A 26118-nucleotide genomic window follows, 5' to 3' on the forward strand; every position below is an offset into this window, starting at 1 on the left:
TTGCTAATTAGTTAGCCTCAGCTTACAGTGTTTCTTTGAGGCACTGGAGCTTGCTGAATTCAACGCAGATGATCTATCTCCAAAAATTCATTCCACTGTAGCCTCTTCCAATTGGGAGAGGATTTGGTTTTCCTTCTAGGGGCATCTGCATATTAAGAGGATTGAATAGTGACTTTACAGTGAGGAAACCTGGCAGGCACCATCTTAACCAGAGGATCAAGGTTAACATAACTGGTAATGGGATATACTGATATGTGCCCTCTGATATCATGCACCAAGGGCACACCACCTCTATGGTGTTTCTCACAAAAAGAAATCCATGGCCTTAACCTTAAGAAAACATTAACCAAACTTAGGACATTCTACAAGGTGCCAGATCAACACTCTTCAAAAAATGTCAAGGTCTGAATGAGGAACTGTCACAGATTGGAAGAGACTGAGAAAAACAACACTGGTGGGAAAACTGGTGATACCTGTATAAAGGTTGTAGTTTAGTGTCATTTTACCGATGTCAAGTTTTTATAATTGTACCAAGTTATATGGGATGTTAACATTGGGGAAAGCTGGGTGAAGTGTGTGCAGGAGTTCTCTGTACTATACTATTTTTTTTGCAACAGCTCTGTAAGTCTAAAATTATTTCAAAGTAAAGTTAAAAAAAAAAGGATTGGATACAAAGAAATGATTATTGAATCTGGAAACATAAAAGCGTTTAGCAAGGGGAAGAAGGGCTGCAGTGACTGGACCTCAAAATATCCTGGGACATAAGCACAGGATGATCATCACCACTATCTTACATATGGAGAAACAGACTGAGAGGGAGTGAATGAATTGAACAAGATCACAATCACAAAAGCAAAAAGTTCATGTGACTGGAGCCAGAATAAGAATTGAGGAGTTGGAAGTAGTCAGGGCCTTGAGTGACAGGCTTATGAGTTTTGGAGTTTATTCTGTGGCAATGGAGGAACCACTGTAATATTTTAAGAGGGGGAGAACCATGAGACAACTCTTCCACAAATCATTCTGAGTCAGCACAGATGGAATGGAGAGAATGGAGGCAATGACAAGAAATTGCTACAGTCAACCATGGTAGGGATGATGGATGTGGGCTGTGGTAATGCGGGCAGCTCCGAAAGAAGTGATTCAAAAGAAGTTTTGGAAATGGATTCGATAGGATTTGGAGAGCAATTAGATGGGACAGCTGAACTGGTTATGGAACAGCTGAACTGGTTGTGAGTAGCAGTACAGCAAAACGTTTAAGCACGCAGTCTTTGGAATCAGACAGTCCTGGATTCCAATTTGCACTCTTGCCACTTAATAGCTGTGGACACTTCAAGTTACTCAATTACGTTGAGCCTATTTTCTATTCTATAAAATAGAGATAATCATTCCTCTCTGAAAGTGACCAGGAAGACTGACAGTGCATGTAGCATATCTAATTGTCTGGGACATAGTAATAAATGTTGACAGTTGTCCTGGACTAAGTAAATATAGGTGTGATATTGGTCACTAGGATACAGAAGATAAACAGAAGAGGTCTGAATTAGAAATGAGGAAAATAACAGCATGGCTATTTTCAGCGATCTGCAGGTATGACTGAAAATTCTCAAGGTCCTTCCCTGTGAATTTCTTTGAGGAAACCCTCCTGCCCACAGCATCTCTGCTCAATGGGAACCTGTTCATAAGAGACCAATACTGTCCTTCCTAGGTCTCCACTGAAGACCTGGAAGATTCCCGTGGATCCTTCCCCTAAATGTCCTGACCACAAAGGAGCCCTACAGACATATGGGAATTGACCAATGAGCTGCGATTGACAGCAGTTTCTGTTCTGGAGTTACACAATGTGAGACACTCTTCCTAAAAGTCCAGAAAATAGCAGCCAGTCAGCCATAGCTGAGTCCCAGTTTGATGTTTTATAGGGTTTGCTGGACAGCCAAATGGTCAGTAAAAGTAACTACTTATTTTCCCATGAAAGATTTCCTCATACTGGGGGGAACATGTCTTCCCCTCTTTTTTTTAGCCACGCTGAAAATTAGAGCTTTCTAGCTGCTTATATAGGACAGAATAAATAGGATAGGGCCTACTTTGCAGGATCTGGAAGGAACCTGTCCTCCAGTCACTGTTAGATCAGGATATTAAAAAAAAAACCCACTTCCCTTAGCATCTTTCCCCTGGATCCATTTTAAATAAGAGCATGATCACTTGGTTTCCTAATAAGAAAAAGTCTTGGTAGCCAGCTGGTAATTTTCTATTGAGCACCTATGGCTGGGATCCTGTCTTAGGGAAACCTCTGGTTGTCCCAGAAAAGATGTCTTCATCTTGATTCTCTTCAACATAGGCACTAAATACAGTCTCACTTGAGACTTTCTAGTTTTTTTTCTATCTACTCCACAGTACAAGACAGGCTGTAACCTGCTCACTTACAAAAGCAGAGGGGCAGAAATCTATATGACCTGTTCACATAGAAGGCTTCCCTGCAAGTGGGGAAAACCTTACTCAAGACTAAAAGAAAAGTGTGCAAATGAAGGACCAAAAAGTTTAATTGTAAACAGTCTTACAACTTTTAGGGAAATGCAAGTGAGGCAGCCCCCTGCAGGACCTTTATAAGAGCACTTCACTCCTTGTGGTATTTGTAAAGTTACCTGAGTGTTTGAAATTACAGTTCATGAAAACAAAGGAACTCCAATACAGTAATATACAATTCAGTGCTGCCATTCCATTTTTGGTTAATGAAAGCATAGCATATATACAAATAATTTTGTAAATAACTCTAAAAGAAAAACAAAAAAATGAGGGGGGCTGGAGATGCCAATAATATTAAATAGAAGTAGTTAACCTAAAGGAGTTTAAAAGGATGGAGTTACATCCAAAACAAGGAGGGATATAAAAATAGAGAAATCTAATTCCATGAGTCATCCCTAATAACATTTCAGATTATTAACCAGGTAAATAAAAAGTAGCAGAGAGAGTTTGACTGAAATAGTTCATTTAGGATGAGACCTCTTTGGGCAGGTGAGTCATGTTTCACTAAAATTTCAGATGAATTGACATTGGTATGTCAATCTCCTGATGAAAAACTAGTACCTGAATTTTAAATAGAATTATTGTAAGTCTTATGAAATTACATTCTTCTGCACTCTGATATAAGATCATAAAAGACAGAGCAGTAATTCATTATTATGAGCTGCTGGACCAGTTTTAAATCACTCTATTTGATGAAACAAGTGAGGTCCTTCCCTCCAGACCCAGATTATGTGAAATGCTGCATTCCCCAGCCTCCCAAAAGAGCAGAAGAATAAGGCAATTGCTCATTTTACTTTGTTTTTATTTCAACATAACATGCAGTAAAAAAATTAACAGTATTTATTAGCATTTACAATGCTTACAAAGAAAAATGGACTCTAAAAGCAATTTAGTTCAGATTTAAGAAATCGCTCTAATTAAACACTTACAATAAATCTATTTCCAAATGATCAATTTGGACCAAAATTTAAGATAGTATTTGGTAGATATTTATGTCTGCTGTCTATTTGCAGTATTTTTATATAACCTCTGATTCTTGGGATATCCAGCCCCCATTTTCCTAACACAGCAGGGAAAGACATATACATGTGGCCATTTAAATTAAAGGAAGAAATGGAGTAAGGGAGATCCCAGGCTGCAAAAATATATACAAGCATTTACCTTTTCCAGAACTAAACGTTTCTTCCATAAAAATATTAAATAGCCAAGCCCTATAGAACTAGGGCCAGGACTACTTCAAATATAACTATTCTGTATTTTAAAAATATAGGGCAGAAAGCCTTTTGGATGATATTTATACATTTTTGAACAATATTTCTAGGTCCCTAAATGAATCATCAAGCATTATGTAGAACAAAAAAAGTCTACTTTCTTACATTATCTCTTAATTTAATCTCATAAATCTCTAGTAAATATTGTAGGTAACTACATTTCAATGTGAGCATTCACCTCAATAGGAAGTCTTTATAGAAGGCTTAATCTCCATAGCCATATATTACCAAAATTCAGACTTATGTAACGAATGGGTAGTTGGCAGACATTCGCTCTGTAAGACAAAGCAAGAGGTTTTTGCCCCCTACCAACAAAAAGGCAGAGTCACTACTTTGAAAACAACTAGGGCTTAGAGACTGTACTACATTTCCTAGAGTAAGTAGAATAAAATCAAAATAAAGATAGGATTGGGGGGAGCCCCATCTCTCCCTTTACACTAACAATTTCTGGATGAGGCAACCCTTTCACTCACTTAAGTATGCTTTATGATGGCAGTGTTTTAGAGTACAGATACACAAGTTGCAAAGTGTTTTTGTTGTTTTTCCAGGATGTAAAAGGAAGAGTAGTTAGGGACAAAAACCCCCATTTTCTTTCCATATACGAGAGGGGTTTGCTATTCTCTGCTGATTTTTGGCTCAATGCTATTTGTTCATGCTATGGTACTGAAACCTGCCAAAGTCCCTATCTCATGAGTTATGAGGCTGTCCTCAGGGTTCAGCTATGATAGGCACTCAGCTGGCTTCGGCTTCCTCCCACTGTCCATAAAGTCAAACCTCTGACAGCTGTCATCCTGACAGAGTCTAAGCAGGCTAAGTTAAAAAAGTTCCCACAGAGAAGGTCAAAGTGCATTCATTAATCAGTTACTAACAGAGCAATCTAACAGTCATGGGGAAAACCTGTTAAAATTTTTAGAGGTGAACAGAATATCCAGATCAGGACAAGGGAAAGAATGGAAATAACTACTCTAACAGGTGTCAGAGAAATTATCAACTTAAAAAGTTTCAATTCACATACAGAATACATTTCTGTGGTTACTAGAAATGTACTGTGAATAAACGTATTACTCCCTTCTTTTTAGCCAGTACCACAGCTCTCCCTCCCTAATGAAAATGTAATTTTACAGGATGTTTCACTGACCTCTACTTGGATTAGAAAGCACTCTAGTTATAACTTGAACTCCTTAGCAATAATTAAACGTAACTGAAGTTGCTGGATTATGATAAAATTATAAAGATGCAATTAATATACAGGAACATATAAAAATTGTTGATGGCCTTCAAATAATTCAGCTAAATTAATTCCAATTCTAGGTTAACGTTTATACAGACAGTGAAGGAAGCACAGTGTTAATATTGTTTGTGAAGTTTAGTATTTGCAAGGCAATTACAACAAACTTCCAAATGAAGAGAGTTATGCAGTCATTTGCAGGCTGGGACCAACTTCTCTCTGAATTCAAATTAACAAAACTACTTTGTAGAGAGATACAAGAGTCTCACATCTCTCCTTTCTAGAGATAACATCAAAATGATGCATGGATTTCATGCTCCGGAAAGGAAAAACAACAGTCAGGCCAGGCTGAAATAAGAGGGAGAGCACAAGCCAGAAGTTTGCTCACATCCCCAGAAGCTGGGTTATTTTAAACAAATACCTCTTACCATGAGGCTTAACAGGAAGATCTTACATATTTTAGTTACCAAGGGACTTCCCTGCATATTTTCAGAATCTCTAAAAGAAAAAACCCTACTCCCAAATGAGACTTCTGATACACATATACAAAATTTTTGTTAAGGAAACAATCTAGTGGAATAAGACAAGGCAGATTTCATTTTTATGTTAATTCCATGTTAAGTACGGTTTTGACTAGTCATTTGCAGATCTGAGTTCTGGAACATTGAGAAGAAATCCAGAATCACTGGGAGATAAGTCTCAACGATAACATTAATTTACTTACACTCAAGGTAACTCTCTAAACAGTCACAGTCCAATTTTACAAGATGTGCAATAGGCAAAGAAGGAAAAGGACAAACATTGCAAATAAGTTCTTGTCCTTTGGCGGTGCAAGCTCTCAGAAGTCACTCTTGTCCAAATCCTTCTGTTTCTTCAATAGCAAATAACAGCTTTTCCTTCAGTTGCTCATAGCTCTTGTAGGGTGGCAGGTCCAGGCGGTTAAAACTAAAAGTAAGAATTGTTAGCTTGAGAAAAGGAAATATACTAAGAATCATATGGGCAGTGTAACAATGGTTTTAAAGCCAGGCAAAATTAGGTTCAAATCCCAGCTCTGTCACTGGGCCCCTAAGCATGTGTTTTTTACTTTTCCGAGTCTCGGTTTTTTCTTTGGTAAAATGGGAACAACAATATTTATCTCTCGGGATAGAGTGAAGAATAAACAAGCATATATATAGCACAGTACTGGCGCTCAGCAGGTGCTCAGTAAAATGTTACTCCTCTCAAGCTTTCCCATCCACCCTAATCTATATGTGGTCAGCAAACTTTTGCTGTAAAGGGCTAGACAGTAAATACTTCAGGCTTTGTGAGTCATAGGTCTCTTATCAAAAGATTTTAAGTATATCCCATTAAGAATAAAAAAGTTTTCGGCTCTAATATCTAATATGTTGGTCTGACTGAATTTCTCTGTCCTATTCTTAGCTGTGAGTTTTTAAAGGCATCTTCTAATTTTGGGCCATATTAAGAACACCTTCACAAGGTAACAGGTAGTGAATCTGCCCTAAAGCCTTGGTCCTCTGCTATATTTTTAGGATAAGGTGCAGGTAGATGTTTGGCAACAGAAGAAATAATGCTATCCACAAAGGGAAAATAAATTTACGGTTATGGAAATGAACAAATGGAAACATGGAACTTGAAAAAGTAATGAGGCTGGTTTTCATGTGTGACTGAGATAAGCTATTCACAATAATGTAATGGCACAATCTGTTCCAAGTTTAAAAAAAGGGAGAAAAGATCAAATCAAAATATATGTGTACAAGATGAATGTAAAAAAATCAATTGTATTTCGATATACTAGCAATGAATAATCTGAAATGAAATTAAGAGAACAATTCCATTTATAGTAGCTTCAAAAAGAATAAATACTTAGGAATAAATTTATCAGAAGAAATGCAGGGCTTGTGTAATGAAAACCATGAAACATTGTTGAAATAAGTTAAACACCTAAACAAATGGAAAGACACCTGATATTCATGGATCAGAAGACTTAATACTGTTAAGATGACCTTACTCCCCCAAAATGATCAAAGCAATTCACATCAAAATCCCAGCTGACCTCTTTGCAGAAATGGACAAGCTGATCTTATAATTCATATGGAAATCCAAAGAACCCAGAAGAGCAGAAACAATCTTGAAAAAGTTGGAGAATGCATACTTAACTTCAAAACTCACTGAAAAGCTGCAGTAATCAAGGCAATGTTACTGCCATTAAGGACAGACATATAGATCAATGGAATAGAATTGAGAATCCAGAAATAAACCCATGTATTTACAGTCAACTGATTTTCAACAAACATGCCAAGCTGTTATTTTTAAAAAGCCATATGTATGAAAATACAAAGGAGCAAACAATAAAACAAATAAAAAGGGTAGATAGGGAAAATAAACAAATATCCAGCAAGGTATATATATGACCACTGAAATGTCCCACAAAATAAAGTTCAACTATTGTTGACATTAGGTTGAATTCCAATATATTGTATTTAAGATTAGGGTTTGTTTTTAGTTTTGTACATTTTTGGAAATGTGGTTAAACTACATTTATAATAAGAAAATAGTATTTCTGTCACCATGTTAGAGTAGCTCTCCCTACAGCTATCTAGACTTGATTTCTTCCTCTGCCTACACAGAAAAGTTAAGTTTTCTAAATATCACATTTCAAAAAAAAAAAAATTCGGGGTGGGGGGAGGGATTGACTGTTAATGGCAACAGGGATTGTTTTGGGATGAAGGAAATACTCTAAAACTAGATTATAGTGATGGTTACTTTTCTGAAAATCTACTAAATATCACTGAATTAAAATGGGTAAGTTTTTTGTTACATAAATTATGTCTCACTAAAGCTATTAAAAATAATTCAATACCATGGGGAAAGTATTTCATTTCTAACACGTTTTAGTATATACAGGATAAATGGGAAAAAGCTATTTTCTACACTCTTTTTTCTTTTTAATTTTTCTTTTATTTTGAAGTATAGTTGATTAACAATGTTGTGTTAGTTTGAGGTGTACAGCAAAGTGATTCAGTTATACACATAACTGAATCTTTCTGATTTTACTTACCAGGTATGACTTCTAGGCAACCAATTTTCTTTCCCAACTTTTTCAATGCAGAATTTCTGTGGCCCATTGCTCCCTAAAAGTGAAATCATCAACAGTTTGATAGTGCAATGGTTCTCAAATTGTTATCACCAATCCAGCTGCATCAGCATCACCAGGGAACTTGTTAAGAATCACAAATCCATAGGCCCTAACCCAAGCCTACTGAATTGAATTAAAAACTCTGGGGGTGAGGCTCAGCAACAGTGTTTTAACAAGCTTCCAGGCAATTCTGATTGAGAGCTAGAGTTTGAGAACCACATTGTTAATGTATGCCCAAGAGGAGAAAATGCACTTTTATCTAGTATTCCTTAGCCAGAAAAACAGAATGCTATAATTAACAATACCTCACATAAGAGAACACATAAAAAGCTTAATTTTAGTTTTAAACACAATGGGGAAACTACAGCTCACTGTCTTACAAAACTTGATTTAAACAGAAAATTGTTAAAACTTTAGAAAATGTAAACAACCTAGTGAATTCAATGTTAACAATGCTTGTGCTTATAGGTCCTATAGGGCAGACCCTTACACACCTAACACCCCATTCTTGCCTCTCATTTACCTTGTGTTGGAGTCAGCTGTTAATGGTTATCTTTAAGCACTGGTTTTCTAAAAAGGTCACTACTGCTCCCTAAAAAGCATTTACTGGTGGTCATAAGGACTGGTATACTACTGGACTTTTAAATAAGAAGGGGCCAGGCACACTTATTGTTCTGCCATATGTAAGGTAGTCATACCCAAAGAACTTTCTCATGTTCCACCTGACTAAACCCAGTACAAATATAAAGTGGTAGTACTTTTGTATCTAATCACATTGAAGTGTTTTCACAAGTAGTTATGCGAAAAGCCCAGTAACATAGGATATGGTCATTATGAAAAAGGATAGTTAAAATGATTAAATAATTAAGCATGAAATTATTAAATGGTTTATGTACTGGCACATTCTCTCAATATATTACAGCATTTCTAACCACACAGATGGAAAGTTTCGTTTAATAGTGCTAATTAGTATGTAACAGTAGAGTCTGGATTGCTTTTAATAGACTTAGAATCAAATATTAACATAGCAGAGAGGGACTTCCCTGGTGGTGCAGTGGTTAAGAATCCGCCTGCCAATGCAGGGGAGATGGATTCGAGCCCTGGTCCGGGAAGATACCACATGCCGTGGAGCAACTAAGCCCTGCACCACAACTACTGAGCCTGGGCTCTAGAGCCCGCAAAGTACAACTACTTGGCCCACGTGCCACAACTACTGAAGCCCATGTGCCTAGATCTAGGGCCCGTGCTCCACAAGAGAAGCCACTGCAATGAGAAGCCCATGCACCTCAACGAAGAGTAGCCCCTGCTCACTGCAACTACAGAAAGCCTGCACACAGCAAGGAAGACCCAACGCAGACAAAAATAAAAAATTTTTAAATAAAATAGCAGAGAAATATGAAATGAAGGATTTTAGTGAATTTCATTGATAAAGGCTATTTTACAAATATGTCATATTATCAATACTATTACCCTGGATGCTTTCTAAAGTTTTATGGAATTGTAAGACATCATGTTGTAAACATTATATAATGAAGTTAATTTCAGGTTGCCTGTTGTTTTCAATCTTACTCTGACACTGTCCCTAAACGAAACAACTTCCAGATAGACTCTTGCACCTCTTTTCCTATTTTTCAGCCTATTTCAACTTTAAAAAGGTCTCTGAGGCTTTTGTACATATCAGAGCCTTGGCCTATACTGGAATTTCGTGATTAGACACTACACTTTAAAATAAGATCTACCTCATTTTTCTCTACTTTGATCAGCTATAATTTATTCTAGCAGGTATATTATCCTTAATTCACTTAGATTATTTCCCTCTTTTTCTTATATTTATTTGTCTATTTATTATTTCTTACCTTTTCTATCTGTTCTTTCATATTCCAGTGATTCTTATACAGAAGGGCTTCTGACCTCTTAAGCCCAAATCTTTTCTTCTAAATAGGAACAACATTTTGTGTCTTCTAATAGAGTTTTTCCCAAACATACATGTATTGAAATAAATATTATTTCTTTATAAATAATTTTTTAAAACTTTCTTCTTTATATTACAGTTAGTGTTATGTATCTGTATTTTTTGGAGATTGTAGATACGTTATTTCACATCTACCGACTTCATTCCGTGAGGGTATTATAAATATGTTAAAAAAAATGGGATATTAGATCTGATAAGGTCAAGAACCACCAGATTAAATTGTTATATACATCACTCTTACAATTTTCTTTTCCTACATTGGGTGGATGAAAGGTTAAACCAATGTCCTCTAAAATTTGATGAACCACAATCTCACTGTCTGTCTTCCACAGGTATCCTTTTGTGTTGCTTTAGACTGCTCCATCCAACCCCAAATATTATTCCCAAGAGAAGACCTAGTTCTTGTTTTTTTAATAATCAGACTTCCAGTTTATACTGAGAAGCTTGTACCAGTTTTTTCTTCATTTTGGTCACTATTCCTTACCCCTCCAACCGCCAACATGGTTTCTTTTTCAAACTACAGAGCATTCTCAAAGGACTTACAAATTATCCTTTTTGAGACTTCTTTCTCTGTAGCACTAGATAAAAACTTCCCTTCTATATTGCTTCGGAGAGACTAAAATATTTATTCTCTGGCCTCTCCTTTAAGTCTGTCTCTAGGCTAGTTATGTCTCACCCCTAAATGTTTCTAAGCATCAGCTCTCTACTCTTCTCTGTATTCTATTTCTGCATAAGCCCATCCATTCTCACAGCTTCAAATGTCACTGCTTCATTGCTCTTATGAGTCTACTTTCTCTCTCTACTGTTACCTCTAAACTCGTGCTTTAACAACACCTGTAAAACTGTCCCCTCACTGAGATTTTCTACTTGGTTGCCTGACAGTCACCTTAAACTCAGCAGATTCTTTACACTTCACAACTTCTCCATGTTTCATAACATGGTAAACATTCTTCCTTTATATTTCGTTTTCTAATCAAGTCCTATTTCTACCTTTGGAACTTCTCTAGCATTTCTCTCTTCTTTTCCATCCCTATTTTATCTCCTAAGATCAGGTTCTTATCATTGCTCTAATCATTCTTCCTATTTCCAGCTTCCATCTGCACGCTATACCTTACTATCAAATCTTCCTAAAAGGCAGCTTCAGCAAGTTCACCTGTCTTCAACAAGTTCCCATAGCTTCCAAAACCCTAAGTAATGTCCAAATTCTTTTGGTCTGGCTTTTAAAGTCTTGAACTGGTTCCACACACTATATCCAGAACTGCCTATTTAATTCTTTAATTCTGACTCTCTCTTCTCCAGCTGAAACAGACTTAGGGATCACAACTTCTATCCTCTTATGGTACTTGCATAGTGTTGGTGTTAAAGAAAGACTTGAATTTACTTATTTAGTCACAAAATAAATATTCTTAAGGTCATTCATTTCAAAATAACATACAATTTAATCAGTGACTATTATGTGACAGGCACTGTACTAGGCACTAGAAATAAAAAGATGAAGATATGGATCTATATCTCAAGGAGCTCCAGGTATAACAGGGAAGAGTGGTAAACAAGTCATTAAAATATAATACAAACAATAGTAGTGTCTCTCATAGGAGACACTGAAATGTTTGCCATATGACTGAATGAGGAAACATCTACATATATAGAAGACCATTATCCTACCATTAAAAGACCATTAAAATGTGGGGTCTAGCCTAAGAGTTAAAAACTTCTAGAGGTAAGGATTACAAAGTGATTTAAAAGCTGATACAAATCCAGGTTAACTGTGTCTAGTTAAGAAAATATACTTGTCTTTGTTATTTGATACACTGTATACACATTAATATAACAGCAGTGTGATAAACAATTTTCTGTATAGGAAAAGTGATCCTGTTGACATACCCATGAGGTCAGCAAATCCGCCAACTGGCAATCGGCAGGTTCCAGTAACAAACTGCAAAAGTCTCATTCTCTTCTCATTATCGATTTCTTTAACAAACTGTTAAAAGCACATTTAAAGAGATACATAGGTCATATGTGACGTTCAGAATACTAAACAAGAAAGAAAAAAATCATTTCAAATCTTAACCAAACTCCCAGTGTCAGATGCACTGGAAAATGACTGAATCCACCACTGTGGATGGTAGAGCTTCTCCATGTTTGTCAAAAGCCCTACCAACCTTCCCCTATACCAATCCTAGTACCACATCCTTATAGGGAAACAGAAAAAGAAGAGTGCCCTGGGCCCAAGAGCTCCTTACTCATGCAGTCTCAAGATCAGCTCTTCTAGGGCACCCTTCCTTTTCCCTCTAGATCTGCCTGTCCTATAGAAATTCATGTGGTTACGAAGGACAAAGAGATTGAGTCAGAACAGACTTTTTGGTTTTATGAACAAACGAAATCAAGCTCACAAATTCTGACCAAGATATATCCCAGTAATGTTCTTCTCTCAGTGTTCTTTATGTTTTGGTGTAGCTATGTGTTGCCAGAATTATGTGGCTTTTAACTCCTACAATTCTGACTCAAAACATTAAGTGTCTAGAGAATTCTTTCTAGCCTGTAGCACAAGAATTTTGTCTCAGCCAAATGATTTTTTTGTAAAGAATTTTTATCCTACTGTACTAATTGTATTTGTTACAGAAGCCCAGTCACCTCAGCTTCTTATTAATTTCTTTACATAAATTTCTTTACATAATTAGAAGGCATTAAAAAATTTTTTTACTGTGGTTAAATATACATTAACATAAAAATTTACCATTTTAAGTGTACAATTCAATGGCATTAAGTACATTCACACTGTTGTGTAACCATCACCACTATTTACAGAACTTTTTTATTATATCAAACAAAAACTCATTTCATTAAACTTATCTCCTTGCTTCTGCCTCCCTTCTCCCCAGTCCCTGGTAGCCTTTATTCTACTTTCTGTCTCTACAAATTTGCTTATTCTAGATACCTCATATAAGTGGAATCATACAATATTTGTCCTTTTGTGCCTGGCTGATATCACTTAGTATAATATCCTTAAGGTTCATCCATGTTGTATCCTATGTCAGAATTCCCTGTCTTCTTAAGGTTGGACAATATTCCACTGTGTATATATATATATATATATATATATATATATACACACACACCACATTTGGTTTATCCAATCATCTCTTGATAGACATTTTAGATTGCTTCCACCTTTTGGCTAATGTCAATAATGCTGATATGAACATAGTTATACAAGTTTCTGTTTGAGTCCCTGCTTTCAATTCTTTTGGGTATACCTAGGAGTAGAATTGCTAGACCATATTAATTCTATGTTTAACGTTTTGAGGAACCACCAAACTGTTTTCCACAGTGGTGTACCATTTTATATTGCCAGCAGCAACGCAAGAGAGTTCCAATTTCTCCACATCCGTACCAAGGATGATTATTTCTTTTTTTTTTTTTTATAATAGCCACCTTTTAATGGGTATATGTCTCACTGTGGTTTTGATTTGCACTTCTCTAATGATTAGTGATGCTGAGCAACTTTTCATGTGCTTATAGCAGAAATTTTGTGAAGAGACACCATTATGATTCCAAACCAAGGCTCTCCCTTAAGTTACACCTTCTAAACATTAAATAATTCTTAATGAGCTATGAATGATGAAAACCATACTTCAGATAGTTCTACAAAATTCCAAAAGCATTTAGATCAAATGCAGGGGAATATTATTATCTGGGATTGTCTTATACTCTGGGCAACGGTGCAAGGTGTGTGTTGCTTACCTGGCAATAGTGAAAGAATGCTGTTATAATCGGTATTCATTTATTGTAATGCATAGAATGGAATGAGGATCCTTAACATACTGGTACACTTTTTCTGTGACTCATTTCCATATGTGGTAAGCAATTTCTACAAAAATTACGGTATTCCAAAAGAAAGAAACTGAGACAAACCTGCCAAAACCACATGATTTGTTTGCTTGTCCTAGTGTAATGACGGTAGATGGCATGTCTTTGCCAGTCATTCAAATCAATCTCTTGCATTCCACATAAAAGAACCTTTAGGGATGAAAAAGACAAATGGTTTCTTTAGGTAACTGTACAACCTATATAAAAATGCTAGACATAGTTAAGACTAGTATTAAACAACTTTCAAAAATTTAATCAGGAGGCTTTGGCTTATAAACTGTGTATCAAGAATTTTATCTATATTATTTGTAAAAGCTGAGTTTCCATGATTGGTGTCATATATACACATATTCAGGTATATAAGTCACTCACTGGATAGAGGTTCTAATACTTTTCTTTTTTTGGTAACACTTTATATATTTGGATAAATTATGGACTTCTTTTAACCTCTGGGGATGCTTCAGAAACATACTGCCAGAATAAAAAATACTTTTGCCATTGGAAAGATGGTAAAGTGAGTTGAAAACAGGCACCTGAAGGCATTATTTACCAGCATGCTGCAGAGGAAAGAACAACTCATTACCTCTAATTCCTTTGCATCAAAGTACTGCAAATACTGCTGGGGAAGAATTTCATTAAAGCCCTCAAAGAAAGCTTGTGTCTGTTCTTCAACACCACGAGACAACCTCCATTCAGCTACCATTCTGGTAAATAAATATAAAAAAAACTATGAGGAAGTTTAGATTTTACCTTTAAATTCTGAGTGTAAAAATAATTTTTAAAAACTTTATTATGAAAAGTGTCAAATATATATATAAGTAAAATAAATGAACCCTATGTACAGACCTCTCAGCTTCAATACCAATCTTATTTCATTATGCCCCTATCCACCCTAGATAGCATATAATTTCATTTTAAACAAACATTTCAGTATATATTTCTATAAGATGAGGTCTCTTTTAATTTTATTTTAATTTGCATAATTTATTATGCAAAATCTCTGTAACTCAAGGTTAGTTCATCATTAACTAGGGTCTTAACCTCAAATATGCGCAATGCTATGCTCAATGCTGGGGGAGATTCAGGAGTATAAGCTATTCCTTTCTTGAAGCAGCTTAAAGTTTTTTTCTTTTTTTTTTACATCTTTATTGGAGTATAATTGCTTTACAATGTTGTGTTAGTTTCTGCTGTACAACTAAGTGAATCAGCTATATGTATGCATATATCCCCATATTCCCTACCTTTTAAGCCTCCCTCCCACCCTCCACCCTCAGTATCCCACCCCTCTAGGTCATCACAGAGCATCTAGCTGATCTCCCTGTGCTATGCAGCAGCTTCCCACTAGCCATCCATTTTAAGTTTGGCAGTGTATATATGTCACTGCTACTCTCTCACTTCGTCCCAGCTTCCCCTTCCCCCACTGTGTCCTCAAGTCCATTCTCTACGTCTGCGTCTTTATTTTTTTATGTTTTTTAAAAACATAACTACAATTCTATCATCACACTGAAAAAGTGAGCAATAATTCCTTTATATCAAATATTCAGTGCTCAAATTCTACTGACTGACTCAAATTTTTGGACATATTGATTGAATCAGATTAGATTTTCTTCTAATCTTCATCTACATAGATACATATTAACAGAGTTAAAATCACATCAAATACAAACTTTGTTTTATTACAGAATATTTTTAACAATTTTAACAAGCAAACAAACATGTATTTTAGGCATTTGATTACTTCATGACAATTTCAGACAACCAAAGTCCTAAAGTTTATTAAAACTCTGAAATTTTGGAAAATGGCAGTGTAGGTTGTATTGGACTAATCTTCCGGGTGATTATAATGATAAACACTGGGCAAATTACAGAAAACAAATGTCTGAAGGCATCAGAGAGAAACCAAAGGCAGGCAGAAACTGGTGGGGACAAGATTCTTGAAGGAAGCTGGCACACTGGAGCAGAGCCGCATTTACTAGGCTTTTCCTTTGAGGGCACTTCCCAGTTTACAAAGAGCACAGGGAAATGAAACTCAAACTGAAAGCAACAGTATTATTGGGCTGAGGAGACATGAGGTTGGGAGCTTAAAGCTGCCAAAGCAGCTACAGAAAAACCCCTAGAAGAAAGAAGACAAAGAAAAGGAGCTCCCAAATCTGCACAGAAACACACTTCAACTCCTTAGCTCACTCCTAAATACACATGTCTAGGACGATGAAACTCCAAGGAACCCTGTGCAATGAACAAATGGAAAGCCAAAGATCCAACCAGAAATTTCAGCAGCCACCTAGGGCTGTAGAGACAGAATTTAAGCTTAATTCTCACAAGGTAATGGTAAAACACCTTGGGCTTTCCATTGTAAGGACTATGAACCATGTTCTAGGAATAAACATTATGTTTTAGGATTAAAAGCAAAATGGAAGTAGACTAGCTCTAGCAAGCTTCCACACAATCAATGTGATCTGTCCTTAATTTAACTGCCTGTCAAAACAAAACTCAATATTTTTCAAAGGGGGGAAAAAAAAGAACTCAGAGTCTCTACCATGTATCATCCACAATAAAAAATGACTACCTAGGCAAAGAAGCAGGAAAATGTGACCCATAAGAGAAAAAAAATCCATAGAATAAGGCCAACTGATAGCCCAATGCTGAAGTTAGTAAATACTTTCTAAAAGCTATTAAAAATGTATTAAATAATTTATAGGACAAGATGGACAAAATATATGAAGAGATAAAGATTCTCAACACAGAAACTCTTGAAAGAAGCAAATGGAAATGAAAGAATATCTGAAATGAAAATTTAATTGGATGAACTTAAAAGCAGTGAATTCAAACGCAGATCAATCAAAATGGCCCAAACTGAAGCACAGAGAAAATGAAAAAAATATAAACAGCATCTGGGATGATATCAAAGGTTAAATATACATGTATCCGAAGTCTCTTAAGTGTGAAAGAGGGAACGAAGCAAAAGGAACATCTACAGAGAAAAAGCACAAAAATTTTCCATAACTGCTGAAATGGCATCAATCAGGAGAACATAAAAGCGCATATATACGAGGCAAAATGCTAAAAAACCTTTAGAAAATCTTTTAAAAGCCACAGAGAAAAACATACATTTCATCCAGAAAACAACAGAAATAGTGGCTCACATCATCAAAAATAGAAGACAATAACGGAATGACATTATTGAAAGAAAGTGTTTAAAAAAAAAAGAGAAAAAAAATCCCTATAAACCTAGAATTCTAAATCTAGTGAACATATCCTTCAAAACTGAAGATGACATACAGATGTTTTTGGATAAAAGCTGAGAGAATTTATTGCCAGCAGGCACACACTAACAGAAATGGTGAAGGAAGTTTTTAAGGCTGAGAAATGATCCCAGATGGAAAAAATGGATCTGCAGAAAGAAATGAAGAGAACCAGAAATAGTAACATGAGTAAATATAAAAGACTATTATTCCCTAATTTCTTTTAAAATCTATTGATTGCTTAAAGCAAGAATATAGTATTATGGGGTTATAAACATAAGAAATAAAATAACAATAGCACAAATGGCTGAAATGAGATAAACAGAATTATACTATTATGAGCCTCTTATAATGTACAAGTAGTATATTAATTATAAATTACATTACATATATTAATGTATTAGCATAATATTAATTAAAGGTGATAAGTTAAGGATGCATATATTCATTAGAGCAGTCACTGAACTTTAAAGAGGTATACAGCTAAGAAAAAACCAAAGATATATAAAAAGAAAACTAGAAATTATTAATACAAAAGAGGACAGGAAAGGAGGAACAAAAGAAATTGGGAAATAGAAGAAACAAATAGCAAGGTGGCAGGCTTAAGTCCAATCATATCAGTAATAACATTAAATTTAAATGTATCAATTGCAACTAAAAGTAATAATTATCAGAATGGATAAAAGTAGTAAGACCTAAGAATATGCTGCTTTTAAGAAACATACTTTAAACAGAAAGACAAAGGATTGAAAATAAAGGATGGAGGAAAATATACCATGCAAATATTAATCACAAGAAATGTGGAGAGGATATGTTAATATTTAAAAAGTAGAAAAGCAGGCAAGAGATCCAGAAACTGGAACTCAAGAATCAGCAGCTATGTGAAATCTCACCCCTATCTGACTGAACTGGTGTTGAGAATATGTCAGTGAACTAATAACTCGAGACTAAAAGTGTGAACTAATGCAAAGCATAAGAGACTACACTAAGAAAACCATCTTTGTACTTAAAAATTTTACCTGATCTTCAAATATTCCCCACAAAAATATCTGCATATAAATTTGAGATTCTTTTCAATGCCATGATGTTACATGGCATAGTAGTTACAGAATTGGTATTTAAAAAAGTGATCCAGCACTGCTTCTAGCCTTAAAACTCCCACTTCTGGAGAAAAACAAAGTTTTATATGACCAAAATTCTTTTCTATTACTTTATAAATCTTCATATTTCTGGTTAAATTGAAATATATCAGAAAGGGGGGCATTAAACTCATTAGCATCCACTAGACTAATTCTTTGTAAGGTTAACAGTTTGAATTAACCTGCAGGATAGTCAGTCCCTCTACCTTGCTGCCTCCACAAGAATCTGTCCTATCTCTCATGGGCTTTGCTGCCAGACTCGTTAAAAAGAAATTTAGACTGTCTACTGAATTTAGTCCTTAATTTCTTGTAATCTGGCCTCTATACCTACCATTGGGCTATAGTTCTAACTGTTCTCTTAAGGGTTATCATAACTTATTAGCCACAACATCTTCTAAAGATTCTTCATTTTCCTTGGCTTCTGAAATGCAGGACATGGCAAATGGGCTACCAATTCTGAGCTGCCTGACAGCATCACACACCATGGCAACTCTTATTTACGATTCGTGACTTGTGCTTTCCAGCCTCTGTAACTCTGCATATAACTTTTGCTCTTATTTCTACATAACTGAATCCTTCCCAACCATCAAGGCTCAAATTAAATACCATCAGATTCTTGCTCCATGATTATAGCTAGATGAAAGGATGTCTCCCATAGCACTTTTCTTGTTCCTCTCTCAATGTACTTACAAGGTATGACGTGGTGTATTGCATCCTTAATAATACATGAGTTCTCATAATAATTAGTATAAAGGCAAATATTATTTTTTGAAATACTGTCCACTAGTATTACTAAGCAATTATCAACATACTATACAGTCCAACAGAAAGGCTAAAAACTATGTCAAAAGGAGCATTCTCTCTTACCTGATATATTCCTCTTTATTTTCTTCTGTTACAAGAATATTGCCACCATTGGGTTTCAAATCATGACTCTTGATTTCACCTAAAATTTCTTTATCCACGGAAAAATACATTTCCAAACCACATTCCTCAATATTGTTTTCTCTGCCCAAATGAAAGTTAACACTGTTACACTGATTCAGTCATGTAAGAGTTTTTTTTTTTAACTAAAGGACTATGTTCTTAAATAACTATTGTTAAACTGTAACATCGGAATTAACAACAAAACTGGAACATTATGCTCTAAAATCACATTTTTGCCTAAGATATTTCTATAAAATTTATCATATTGAATAATGAGACAGGTTTAATGTAAACCATTTAAATTCAGTAAACCAATTACATGCTTACAGTCTGAATACATTACCAACACAACAATGATAAATTAAAAGGAAACAAACTTACTTAACCCAGATGAGAGAATTGTAAAATTCTGGATCAATAGATTCTAAATCCTTGAGACCAACTGGTTTGTTCAAGATACGCTTATAGAATGGCAAAGAAAAACCTGTGTCTATGAATTTCCCATGGAACAGAGCCTATGCAAGAAGAAAACAATACCATTAAAGATAATTTTATATTTTATAAGATATAAAAGATTTTATATATCTCATTGTATTTCAGAATGTTTTTGTTTTTTGAATGAAGAACTCATCTAACAAACAAAACAAACTCCCCTGTCATATGATCTATTATGGAATATTTCTGGGGAAAGGGCAGATATAACAAGCCCAATCTTAGACATATCTTAATGATGAGAAAATTTCAAATGAGAAAGTTAAAGAAACAATGCTTTAGTATTGCTAAATTAGCAAAGTAAACACAGTTCTCCACTTGCACTTACCATAGCAATAAACCTGCCAATAAAACGAAAATATTTCAGGTGATCTGGATTGATGTAAGAAGCGGGGTTTATCTGCAAGCAGTAATTATCCTTCCCTGCATATTCAAACAGGCAATACATTGGGTTCAACACCTCATGTGACAAAAGAAAGAACCATTCTCTGAAATCAAAAGAAAATTTAGGATGAAAAATCTTGTAAGTAACCATACCAATAAATCAAAGAGCAGTGTTATAAAGTTCTCAGGAATCTATACTCCCCTGATGGTGATATTTCTCTAGTCACTGCTTCTGTACAAACTGCCATCTATTGTACAGAGATATTTACACACTGCATATTTCAAAGAATCTAAGACATCACTGACTTTAAAGACAACATTATTTGATGAACCACTAACAAATTTTTTCCAATTGTAATACACATCTCAGTTTCAGAGATGTTAAAATATGAAAAATTTAGTCTTAGAATCAGTGAAATACTATACATAGGCAAGTTTAAAATTCACTGTTGACCCATGTGGTTAGAACAGCTGAAACAAGTCTAACATTATTCCATCCATTACAAAGCCCCTCAGTGATGCTCATTAAGTTCCACTGCTCTCTAAATCTTAGATAAATACGAAAAACCTTCCAATTTCACAGAGGCAATAAAGCACTTAATTCAAGCTACTCATTCATTAGGAAAATACTGAGAAGCTCTAATTCAAATGCTGTGAAAATACCAACCAACACTAACGTAAGATTATAGTTATTAACTACGTAACATGGGTGAAGGTCTGGAAGAACAGTAGGCAGAGAGAATCTGGGGCAATATATGTGGTATCAGCTCATGCCTGAGATTTCCTTTCTTGTTGATTTATGGCCTCTGGTAGTAATCCTGCTTATACTTTAGTACTGCTAGTTAATTTTCTAGTTAAGAAGGAATGATTGCCCCCCTGAATTATCTTTACCTAATACAAAATTAAATGTTTCTATTCATATTTGTTATTTACCTGTGATTACTTCATACATTTGAAATGTGAGCTTTGAAACAAAACCTAAGTAAAAATCCCTCAAATGTAGCCACCAGTTAGTGACCCCACAAAGACACAGGGTCTGAACTAGGATATTAATAAACAGTATTTCTACTCTTCACAATAATCCCAGAGAAGTAGATATGATCATTCTTATTTTACAGATGAAGATATTTGCCCCAAGCTATACTATTGAGTGCAGAAAAAGGATTCAAATCCAGTCTTGACTACAAAGTCCTTGGCTTTCCATACTGCCACCACTATGCAAATTTTTAACCTGCTATGATATACTGTTATGGAATAAGCAAAGCAATTTCCTGCTTGGGTCTATCTTCTAGGGGTTTGATTAGAAGCTCCAATATTAAGAAAGGAGAATTTATAATTTCAACTCCTACTTTATACAGCTTTCTGTATTTTCAAAACATATATTAATCTCAGTTGGGAACTGAATGACTATTATCTCTATCAGGAATCTGTGATGGAGAAAGTGACCTGAACACTATAGGGCCTTGTATGTTCTGTGGAACAGATATGAGGTGGTGGACTGAGCACTGGCTTCTGGTTTGATGATGTAAAGCTTGCATCCAGGCTCTACAACTTAGTTATATGTCTTTGGTGAGTCCCTAAACCTCATTATTACCTGCAAAATTCTCTCACAGAGTTATCCTGAGGATTAAAGGAGTGATGTGGGTGAAATCAACTAGCAGTACCTTAGAAAGTGCTGAATTAATGTTTCTTGAAATTTTATAATTGCAACATTAATAAAGGTACAAAAATTTGCTACATTTCATTTTCCTGAAACAGAAAATTGAGAAAGTAATACTTGCAAGCAAAGTGTAATGATACCTTTGGAGGAAAGGAACTAAGTTCTGAGTATTCATATTATCACTACCTTGCTACACCTCCATAATCTAAACCTTCTTCTCCTGGAAAAATCACCCACAAACGTCTTCGCAGATCTTGGGGACTGAAGCTCATTATCTACCAAAAGAAAAGAAAAGAAAAAAAAAGAAGAAGTAAAAGAATCAGTAAAAGCAGAAACACCTTATACCACTTACTTCCAGGTTAGAAATCTCCTGCATTACAAGTAACTTAAATTCCCCATGACATAGAATGCTGTCTGTGGTTTGGTCAACACCACACATATAGAAAATACATTAAAGTTTCATAATGTTTTATAAATTATACATATCTATATTTCTGTATACTTTATACATATATAATTTTCTTTTAAATGATCCTACTACTGACAAAGTTCCTTCTTTCTCTCATTTGCTTAGAGCAGAGTAACTGTGACCATGAGCAGAGCTTAGGTCCTTTTTGGTTTGGGTAGGTTTGGGTTTGTTTTATAGCCAAAAGGTACACATAATAACTAATTGGCTAACTTGGAAATGAAAAACAGAGGCTGCAGAGAAAATATAGTTAATTTGAAAAAACCTGGAAACCTGGAAAAACTACTCAAATTTTGTATTCTACTACAGTGGTTAATAAGATCATCTTCATATTTGAAGGACAGTACCATTATTGAGCTACAATGAAGAGGTCATTTGGGTTCTTGCTTTTTAAAAGTATTTAATTACTTGCCCAAAATTGGGCCTGTAGAAGATTACAAACATTAATTACTCTTAGGAAAAAAAATGACAGGGCCTGGAGAGAATAAAGTCTGTACAATGATTCTATTTCATGAAAGGATAAGAATGAACAATCACATTTAAATATCCAGAGAGGCTCAGTAAGTGACCTGCTTATGCTAGGGCTCTCTCAGTTCCCACACTTTCATGAATTCATATCCCACTCAAACAAGAAAATGCCAGATGTAACAAAAAATTCAATGCTTATGACAAGTATTCCACAACACTACAGGCTAGAAATATAGCAATGCAAATGAGAAATGTTATAAGTTAAAATTATCCTTTCTGTTCATTTCTTGTTCCTTCTGGCTATTCCTTGTCCCTGTGGCTGCTCCCCAAACCGTAGGGCTGTCCCTGATCTCGCTTGCTGTCCCCCCAGAAAAAAATACCTTGAAATAATACCTTTTAACAAATGCCAGTATGAAGGAAAAAAAGAAATGTTTCTCCTGCAATTTCCCCCATAAGCAGTTGTGCTGTGTCAAGGAAAACACTTACTACCCCAAACAACTTTATCCAAATGCTATGAAGAAAATCTGATGCTAATTTTGCTATACGTCACTCTTCCAAAGCGATCAAAATTTTCTCTTTTTATTTCACATTTATTGGATGGATGTAGAGTTTAGGGTGACGAGTTTTAAAAACTGTTTTAGCATCATCTGGTCTGTCATTCTGCGAAAGTCTCTAGGTATCAATAGCTAAAGGGACATTTACTCATGTTCACATCTTTTCAGCACTGCTATTGGCAAGTTATGTTCCAAGAAACTGGCCCACCAGAGACTGACTACTCAGTGACTGCATACTGGTTACGAACACGAAAATAAGGAATAGGTAATCACGGGGTAGAGAATGGCCTTGGAGCCTTGCTTACATCAGATCAAGAGAATGACTCATAATTCTCTAAGTGGCCTTAGTCAAGCTCTGCTCCTAAAAAAATATCTGCTCCTACTTAGCAGGATGCCAACTGGCATTTCCCTTCAATGTTAATAACTGAGGTTCCATTAGTAAAGAATATATATAATTGTTTCTGGAAGTAAGTAGACAGCTATTGTCAACTATCTCAGACAATCTCTTTTTCCTTTACATTCGGTTTAGCACTTCTCAAAGCTGTAGCTACCAAAATTATCATAAGGGTTTGATAATAAAGAATCACAACCACATGTGGCCATAAAACAAGGACGAACTGGATGTTTGCATATTAAGACATTTTTTCCCACTGGTCATTTTAATATATCAAAATCACTTAATACTTAGCTGTAGTTGGTTGGTAAACAAAGTTGTAAAATAAAGGTAAGTAGTAAATTAACTCAGGTTCTGAGGACAGCTAAAACATTTGTTGACTACTCCTGAAAACATTATTTTTAGATATTGTCATCAATGACCAATTACATTTTTTACTACATAAAAAATTCTTTAAATTATAGGAGTAAATATGCTTATTATAAAAATGCAAGCAATACAGAAGTTTAAAAACAAAGTCTTCTCCTCTCTTTTTCTATCTGTATCCAGTATGTTCATACAGTACTTCCAGACTTTTGTCTACCAAAAGCCTATTTTTTTACTTAAATATCTATTTCACATCAAACACTGAGCTTAGAAATGGAAACCTGAAACAAATACTAAGTTACTCTGACACTTCAAAAGCACAGAACATACACATACACAAAACACACACACAAAGCTATCTGCATTTTCCGCAATTTTAAGTACTAAGGTAGCTGGCAATGAGATTAGACTTAAAAAATTCAAGGACTCCATCTCAAAAAGTTCCAAAGTGTTTGAACTGCTAGCACCAAAAGGTTTTGGGCTGGAAGCCAGGGGGAAAACCATTAAGTGGATGAAACAGTACCTGCTGAAAGGAATCCTCAAACAATGTTTTTCTTGTCACTGTAATCTTTATGTGCTGTGGCATGGCCAGTTGCTGAAATATAAGAATGTCTTAAGTCAACTCTCACCATTAAAATGGCCTATCAAAAAACCAAAAGGGTAAAATTTTACTTACTTTTTTGCTTACAGTAACAAGCAGACTATGAATATGAACTTTTATTTAATAATGTTTAACCATGCATTTGTGAGTATTCATGCTAATTATAGATCATCTGATACATGAGAAACAGAAGAAAGCAAGATGTCGTATGCACAGTGATTACTTAATGAGTCAAACAAATCTTTACTTAAATTTTCTAAAAGCTAATTCAAATTCTTTTTGCTTGCACAGGCCCAGTACAAGAGTTTGAAGTTTAAAAATGTTCATCATAGTAACACTTTGACTAGTACATTAATTTTATTTAGACCCCATAAAGAAATCATTAATTCAGTAAACATTTATAATACATCAGAAATAATTGATCACATCTGTTAAACATACTCTGAATATAACCATATATATGTACTAATGTATCTATCAAAGTGATACATATGTACGGATCTATCAACGTCATTTATATCAAATGCTAGATATGAAAGGAGCTGGTTATAATTTACATATCAGAAATGTTTTAACTCATTTGTTTTAAGATTTCTTCAATCTGAAAATAATGAGTACTGGAATGAGTAGCAATGTTTCCTTATTCAAATGGTTTCAAATTTATTCTTCCAGACAAGAGAAGCCATAAATTATCTAAGGGATAAATCTATTTCTTTGACCTAAAAATAGGAGAAAAATTCCAATGCTTCCATTTTACCTCTTTTTCTACAGGTTAATTATTTTCACAATCACTGACTGTGTAAGCAACATAATAAAAGGAGTACAGAAATACAGTCCCAATACTAACCTGACACCAGAACCGGAAATACTGAACCTTTGCCTTGAAGTCCCGTACATAGGCTATCTGGGGTCCATTGTCTCTGAGGAAGAATGTTAATATGACATATATAGTTTCTTGTAAGATAAAATATTGAAGGAAAGCACAATACCACACTCCCTAAGAACTCAGTAGTCAAATACAAAAATGCCCTAGTACAGCATACTCCTAATACCATCTTTAAAATAAAAAAACAAAAGTCCCATGACTATTTTTAAGTAAGAAACAGAAATAAACTTTGATCTTTTTAAAGCCCCTGTTGTGAGATTCTCTCTTATATACAGCCAAATATAACAGGACTAGGTAAAGGAGGTTCTGTCTGAGAACGGTGTCTATTCCTAAATCCATTCTCTCCTTTGACCTTAACAGAGTCTTGAGATTTACTTGGGCAGACTACATTTCCCGGTTTTTCTCCTTTTTTCTCTCAAGTTTACTAGGGTTTACCAATATTATTAAATTTTTGAAGACCCAACTTGTAGCTTTGATTTTTCTGTTCTCTCATTTCCATTTCATTGATTTCTGCTTTTATGCATATTTTGTATTTAATTAAC

At 35.0% G+C, this 26118-nt stretch overlaps 1 protein-coding gene across 3 annotated transcripts in view; it reads right to left on the reverse strand.

Moving 5' to 3' along the window:
- Positions 1–2583: 2583 nt before the first annotated feature.
- The window catches only part of ITCH (itchy E3 ubiquitin protein ligase), a 121473-nt gene continuing 97938 nt past the window's right edge, over positions 2584–26118 (reverse strand). For all 3 annotated transcript variants that reach the window (XM_079946531.1, XM_079946529.1, XM_079946530.1), the window contains 11 exons: positions 25538–25610; positions 24613–24684; positions 22028–22116; positions 20126–20285; positions 19687–19820; positions 19246–19386; positions 14581–14701; positions 14043–14147; positions 12012–12108; positions 8078–8150; positions 2584–5964 (listed from right to left, as the gene is read on the reverse strand). In XM_079946531.1, the coding sequence (XP_079802657.1) occupies positions 5865–5964; positions 8078–8150; positions 12012–12108; positions 14043–14147; positions 14581–14701; positions 19246–19386; positions 19687–19820; positions 20126–20285; positions 22028–22116; positions 24613–24684; positions 25538–25610 (1165 nt within the window). In that variant the 3' untranslated portion in view covers positions 2584–5864. The remainder of the gene's footprint in view (positions 5965–8077; positions 8151–12011; positions 12109–14042; positions 14148–14580; positions 14702–19245; positions 19387–19686; positions 19821–20125; positions 20286–22027; positions 22117–24612; positions 24685–25537; positions 25611–26118) is intronic.

The sequence above is a fragment of the Stenella coeruleoalba genome (assembly GCF_951394435.1).
Source record: "Stenella coeruleoalba genome assembly, chromosome: 15".
NCBI classification, from domain to species: Eukaryota; Metazoa; Chordata; class Mammalia; order Artiodactyla; family Delphinidae; genus Stenella; species Stenella coeruleoalba.